Below are 7813 nucleotides of genomic sequence, written 5' to 3'. Positions count from 1 at the left end.
CAATATTAATTGTCTAAAAATGTTGCATATTTTGTAAACCTTTTAAAATGATAGTTTTCCTCATGGCAGATCTCCTCAACCATCTCCTGCTTTGTGTGCCTTTTGTATACCGCCCGCCTAACATATGAAGCACAGTTGACATCACAGTTTCAATACACGCTCAGAAACGACCTCCAAGACTGAATTAATACTACTGTGGTTTTCCATGTTGTAAATGGATGCATTGAATCTGGGGCTTGCGGGGTCCCTGGGAGTCGATGGCAATGTTTTTATGGAGCTGTATATTTCTATAAATCAATTATTTCTATGTAATCTTTAGGTAAGCTACATTGTTCATTTGCTTGAATACATGTTGGGCAATTCATTTATAATTGTTTTTTTTTATTTGTGCAGTTTAGTCTGCTCAGCATAAATGTCTGTTTTAATTCAAGTCATGCCTCTTAGACTACATCCACTCCTTATTGAGGCACAAAGGGCCTTTCTTTCTTCTATTAACACATAAAACAGCCAGGCCCTTCTGCCCTGGTTTAGGTTCTGGTTTTTAGTAATTATTTGAGTGCTCTGTGAGTCTAAAAGCAGGTTTTGTTGGTTTGGGCGTGTACTGTAATACATACTTAAATATTCACAAAACAGGAAAGAAGAAAAATGAATGCCAAATAATTAAATCGAACTAATATGGGACCTGGATATGCGTCAAATCATGTATTGTGAAATAAAAATATAACACACTATAAATATATTTTTTTGAATACCCTATTTTGGGTTGCTGAGTTAGTGCTCGTCCTTATACATTAATTGTTTGCTTCATTTTCCAGACAGGCTTAACGTAAAATCCTGAGCGCACATACTGAACACTTTACGGTAATGCGCTCCATCTCTCTGCGCACCGCTCCTGGCAGGAGCTCGTGCCGCAGCTTCAGATACGACAACACAGACAGCGTCGCGTGCGAAAATTAAAAGCTCCTCTATAAAACAGACGATAAACGAGGCAGGGAATGATCGCAGTTGTCTCGGGAGGGATTATTTTGCTCCACCGACCGAGCTTCCACTCCCGCGGTGCTTCAGTGTGAACAGATAGATAAGCGGAAAACCATTTCGCAACCTATTTTGCATGGGGCGCCTGAAGTCTGGGATACATGTTCCCACCCTCCGTTCAGTCCAGCGACCGTGTTATCTGTAGCCTACACTGCTAGTTGTTATCTGGAGGCGGTGTAGGTTGTTCCTCACAGACTGAGGAGCGCTTGTTTTAGGTAATATCAGTTTTCTCTGCAAGATGTTTTGAGCGCCAAGGGGGCTGAGTGAGAGTGGCTGCTGTCATCAGGGAGGGGGTTGTCTTCACTGCGCAGACAGAGCGAGGACCGTCTCAACTCGTCTGGTCGACAAAACCTCAGGGAAGGAAGGAGGTAGAAAAGGGTCGGTCGGGGATTTGTTATCTGGAAATAAACGGCGTTAAAATGACGATGTCCGTCCCGGAAAGGAAATCAGGTTCGGAGGGGAAGGAAGAGGAGAGCGAGGATGAGAGCGAGATCTTGGAGGAGAGCCCGTGCGGCCGCTGGCAGAAACGGAAAGAGCAGGTTGGTCTGTCAGCCTACGTGTGTGTGTTCCCTTTAAAAACATCTACTTTTTGATCAGGAAATATTCCAATCAATCAGCCTCTCTGAGTGCTGGACATCCCCTGTTATGCAGTTATTCTAAGACAGGCCGAGGTTTTATTGCCCCATGGTGTTTGCACCCATAAATCTCCTTTTATTTGCTTAGCCCACATACAGTCTATTTCAATGTGACAGGCCATCCGCCACTGCTGTTTATTCACATTTCTTCGTCTGGAAGATTAGAATCTCAATATAGGATTTATGATATGCTGCAGGGTTGGGAAGCACACTAACATACTCTGTCTGGGTGTGTAAAGCAAGTCTGACTGCTTCGCTTTATTACCTTAAATTGCATGTTGTATCATAAAAAGGTAGGTATGCAGGTGTGAGAGGAAGCAAGAGTTGTTCCATAATTCAGAATCCAGTCACTATAAAGGGCAAATGAGGTGCATTATGGGAACCAACTACAGTCAACTGCAGAAATTAACTTCCTCTATGTGAGTATTTATATTACACTGGATATCATGGGTGTTGCATTGTTAGGTGGATACAAGTGGCAACTTAAACACGTATATTTTATTTACTTGTTTGAATTAACTGACATTTTATTGACAGAATCATGATTTAATACATATTAGTTATTGATGGAACATGTTAAGTTGCCCTAAGATTATCCTAGTTTGGACAAAAATAGTCAAATTTCTTTCCTCAAACAAAACAAAGAGCTCAATGTATAATGTGTGTGTTTATTAAATACATGCCAGAGTGAAACACTGAATTTCCCCCGCTTCTTCTTAAATCCACACAATTTACATGCTGGAATCCAAAAATATTAAGTATTCCAACTTGATTTTTGGATTATCAGTTTTCACATTTTCTATCAATCTACTAGTTTCACAATTGTTTTCACCTTGATCTTATTTGATTTATTAGATGAATTAAGAACCCTTACAAAACACAACACCCCATATCCTAATAGACAGACAATACTAAAAAGCAAACTCCAGAAACATCTTTCCTTTTCTTGTTACAGCTCTTTTCTAAAAGCATTCCCAGCAGGTGCAAATAACATAGGAAGGGGGTCATTTAAAGGTGGAACAGTTAAGTGCTGCTGCGTGATTGTGGCACAAAATAATAACGGGCCAATTTGTTCCGCTTTGAATATGATTGGAGAGTCCCTAACTGTCTTTATCTACAGCTTTATTTACGACTCTGCCACCTTTCCATGTGAAGGTCAGCACTAGTCCAGACAATACATTAGCTGCATTAAAAACAAATAACCCAGTGACCTTACCCCAGGCGTTGTCACTCATAAATAATCCCATGTTTGTTTAATGCTCACATTAAAGACAATGAGACGCTGCACAGTTTCTCTGACAAACCCAGCTGCTAAACCCTAACTTAGGAATATATACATTAAAAAAAAGTTGATCTATTTCTTAGAAAGAAGAAACAGACACCTAAATGTTTTTTAGTGAAGCAGTGGGCGTCGGCTTCACTAACAGCTCCAGATAAGGCTGAACATTTAAGTTGAAGGTTATCTATCGAATACACATGGCGTCCTATGAACAGCAGGACCACCTGACCTCACTCTCTTTCTGTGCTGCCATGCACTCCAACACACCCTGCCTGGTGTTTTTCCAGCCATCGATCACCCATACGGGCTGCTTTTACTGCCACATGTCCATTTACCCCCCACTGAGAGTATCAGTCATTCAGGGCTGGTTGCTCTAGTGAAAATCCATATCAGACTATAGCAATCACTTTCTAATGATTTAATATAAACATAAATTGATGTTCAATGTGATCAACTATGTTCTACTGTTCTACATTAACAACTCATTATGCTAAAACATTTTTAATTTGGTGAATGTTACTTATAGAGTCGGTCTTTAGAATTTGTGAAAAACAGCCAAAAATGTCCGAAACCCAGAGGGGGTCATCTTTAAATTGCTTACTTTGTTCAACCAACAATCTAAATATCAAATAGTATTCAGTTTACAATGACACAAAGCAGATACTCACATTTGAAACGCTGGAACCAAAAAAGCTTTGTAGAAGTTGCACTTAATATATAATCTTGAATAATCATTTCTGTTTTCAACATTTTTGTACAATTATCTTCTGTTGATTAACACTTTCAATCATTCATAAATCAATTATTTTCAGTATTTTATGAGCTTATGATCACTGCGTCTTTGTAAGGTTACCTTTATAGCTCACCTAGTGATTCGATTTTGTCTTGAATAAGCTTTTCTTTTTAAACAAACCAGAGAGTAATAAACAAAACCATTTAATCAGTCGCCAGGTTTTACACAAGAACAAAAATAAACTCATGTCACGTCATCTCTGCAGGGACAAGCCGATAGTTGTTACCAACACAATCACAAAGAAGCTCCAAGAGGAATAAATCAACCGTAATCTCTGAGGTTGATATATGTGTATATCACATTTATATAAAGTGTATCCAATCCATAAACGTTGCCTTGTTTTGATGCAATAGTGTCGGACAGCTCTCCATCCAGCAGGCCTGGGTGTGGCTGAGCGGCATGCATGAAATACACATGAATACTCAGTAACTAAGTCAGTGGGCGTAAGTTCAGATGACACGCTGCCATATCTGTTATCCAGCTCTGGCATCACAATAAACACAGCCTGCCGCCACATGGTATTGTTTTCTTGCGTGGCTGTTTTTCTTAGATGGAATGGTTTAAAGTCAGTTTTACCTTCTTGACCCAACATGCAGCATTGATTTTTCTAAGGGGCTGAGTGGTGCTGGTGATATGGGAAAGCAAAGTTCTGTGTGCTGAATCAAACTGAGGCTGGTTGTTAAACGCATAGTTTTTCCCCCCGGTACCAAATCAATTCAATGTTTGGATAATTGTTGCATAAGGTGTTGACAATGCAACCCTGCTGCTATTTTCGTGCACATGGCTGTCGGCACGTATCCTCAGAGTGAGACATCCCTGAATGTGGAAATTCAAGCTAACCCCACACAATATTCCTGTTGAGATATGAGGCTGGCAAAAACTGCACTTGCACAAAATATGCAAATATTGGATGCTCTTAACCTGAGGTTTCAAACCATGAGACGATAAATGGCCCAAAATGTACTGCATGAGGTACAAGGAAAGGAGCATGCAGTGGATCTAAAAATAATGGTAATTGTATTGATTGCTGATTTTGTGTGCTTATTGACATTTCTGTGACACCCAAGTCATCGGACACTTATGATACTTTAAACCCTTAGTGCCTGATTTAGGCAATTCACTCAAAAAATGTATCTCCTGCTCAGAGTTGTATCCACGTCAAATCAAATGCACACATATTTAGAATCAGTTTTATGAACACTGTATTTCAGTACTAAACTCGTACTCTAACTCCAGGTCTTGCCTGGGATTGGCACCTTCTCTACCTTTTATTGCCCTATCAAAGTAATGTGAGAGTTGTCTTATGTCCTTGGATACACGGCAACAGCAACATGGTGCCAATATATCAAAATGTAAACACATATTGGCTGAAAAAACAGGGCTCAAGTAGTCCACAGCTAACTAACAGACTCCATGGTAACCTTGAGTAAACCTTGGAATACTTCCTGCCCTCTGGTCTAAAGATTGAATATCTGTCATCGTATAACAGTTTGAGTTACATCCACCGGAGACACATTGGACCTTGACCTGTCACACTTGGATCTTTTTATGAAAGTCCAGCCTTGAGAGAGGATTATCACTGACCCCTTGTGATCTTGGCTCCATGTTGTAGTGTGGTAGATCCCAGAAGTGACTTCCACCATCTCTGCACTGTGAAGCATCAACAGCCCACTACCCATTCCAGTATTGCTCCATCTTCTATTTCCAATCATGCTTTGCAACTCTGCTTTGTGTCATGGCGTTAATTCTCAAGCGCAGTCGAATATGTGCTGTTGAGTGTGGTGTTCAGATGCGGCTTTCTGCTCCTAAGTGTTAACCAAAGTCCCATGCATGTGTGAGTGACTCGCATGCATTTGCTAGGATTGACAAACTTGAGGTAATAACACACAGCACGTACATCCAGGTGTGAGCAACATAAAAAAACTGATATTGCAATAGGTCTTTCTTCCACGAAATATATTTTGAAAGAAGGTTTAAATATGGAAATGATGATGGCTGATCCATAATTTGACCCTTTTGCGTTCATGTAAGAAATAAAATTAAAGGCAGCCACAGCAGTGTAGCGTTACATCACAATTAAGTAAGACATGTTATGTTGCTAGTGAGTTATGGGGACTACAATGCTGCAGCTGATTACTTTATTCCGTATCAATAAATCTATAGATTGTTTCTCAATAATAGTTTAGACTATATGTAATGTTTCAAAGCCCTGAAAGATGTCTTCATATTGGTATTCAAATGAGGTACACCAGCTGAAATCACACATTTTTTCAGTGCATGTAATGCCTTGACAATCAGAGGCTGGCGACTCACGTTGGGATATATTCATTACAGTCAACTGGACGTCCAAAAATCATCACCTCATAGTAAAATATGATGTATATGTTGTGCGCAGTAAACTTCTCGCTGTTTTTGGATGCTTTCCATGTCTTGGGTTGTAAAGACAAGCCATTAAACAAATCCAGAGCATTGCGCCTCTTAAGACCGTGTCAAGTTGTGGCTCGCACTAAGCGCTGCCTGTCCTTAGGGATCCTCGTAATGACTCATACTCCCTAATAATTCTGCAGTGTCGGCATGTTTGCTGCTTTGACAGCTGCTCTTAGAGGAATGACATCCACTCAGATTTCCCTGGAGGGGAAACGGAGCAGGGACAACCAGCTTTGATCCACCTGTTAAAACGGTCATCCAAGCCTGTTGCGCAAGGCTTTACTAGGAAACACATTAACACCCATTCATTCCTAGAATACAAAATAATGATTCATGCAGATGTCCATTGAATTGCGGTTGTAAACATGTATTATGATTCTAGGGATAGCCATGTCACTCTTTCTATTGACTACTTTGGTCTAGATTGAAATATATCCGGAACTATTTCATAAACATTTAACCTTTTACCAAATTGTGTGGACGTCAAAGAATGAATCCAACAAGCTTTGGTGATCCCTTGACTTTTGATCTAGTGCTTCTATCTAGAAATATAGGTGTGTTCCTCTGGGGAGTATACTTGTGTCTGTGTGACAAAAGATTATTCCATATTAACTTGCCCATCTGGTGTGACAATAGATAAAGCTGCAGCAACGCCTTCTCTGCCTGCATGAAGAGTTTGATGGAGCTGTATTATTAACCGTCTCATGTGTGACGTCTATCACCCAGTCGGTCAGATTTCATTAGAGAAAGCATGCTATTCTCATCTATGCATTTTGCGGCTGTCATGGTAGGATTTTACTACAAAGCTTCAGTCAGCTGGAAAATTTTAAGATATTGGTGTCACGCTAACTGTTATCTATGACGCTGCTCTTATGCTTGGGGAATACTTTCTGATGTTTACATGCTGCTATTTCACAGGCTCCAGGCATTGTGGAGGCCTGTTTATACAAAAACAGCAGCAAGCAGCACCTGCATGAGGGTTTAAACTTTAAAGTGTACTCATTGGTCAGAATCTAGACAAGAATGCTATTACTATTCTCCAGCTTGAAGAAAATGTCCACATTTAAGATGCACATACAATGTTATCACCAGCTTGTAATATTGAGTGCATTCCAGGAGTTCATTTGCGAGTAAGTGTTGTAGCTGCAGCTGCATCCTAACTTTATTGCAGGGGATGAAAGGAAAAGACAAAATGTTGTATTTGCAAGATATTTAATCTTCTGTGTCCACTTTACTGAGCTGGGTAAACTACTTTCCGTGCAGATTATTCATTTAAGGCACTAAACTGTGTGTGTCATATATTTAACACATTCTTTAAAGGTGACCTATCATGCAAAATGCACTTTTGTACGTCTTTTATACATGAATATGTGTCCCGGTGTTCCAGGGAACTCACCAAGTGTCAGAAAACACAACCCTCTCTATTTTCCTCCATACCCAAATCTCTTAAAAAGGGGCTGCAACGGATCTGATACAGACTGATCCAGATTTGAACACTTCTATGACGTCACAGAAGTGGCGCTACGGCTATTGGGCCAACTCCACCAATCAGCAGGAGAAAGCCACGGACATTGCCGTTCGAAAGCGCTGGAGACGCTGTAGTACATATGCCAGGCCTGTAGATGGTGCTGTTCTCACAGAATC

General features: G+C 40.3%; 1 protein-coding gene across 1 annotated transcript in view; it reads left to right on the top strand.

The window, feature by feature from the left end:
- Positions 1 to 915: 915 nt before the first annotated feature.
- Positions 916 to 7813, top strand: part of nrbp2b (nuclear receptor binding protein 2b) — a 27125-nt gene continuing 20227 nt past the window's right edge. Inside the window, exon 1 of the mRNA XM_079661686.1 lies at positions 916 to 1574. Coding sequence (XP_079517812.1) covers positions 1455 to 1574 — 120 coding nt within the window. The 5' untranslated portion in view covers positions 916 to 1454. The remainder of the gene's footprint in view (positions 1575 to 7813) is intronic.

This window comes from Notothenia rossii, assembly GCF_949606895.1.
Source record: "Notothenia rossii genome assembly, chromosome: 12".
NCBI lineage: Eukaryota > Metazoa > Chordata > Actinopteri > Perciformes > Nototheniidae > Notothenia > Notothenia rossii.
The sequence above is the reverse complement of the archived record's forward strand: the minus strand, read 5'-3'. Positions and strand labels throughout refer to the sequence as shown.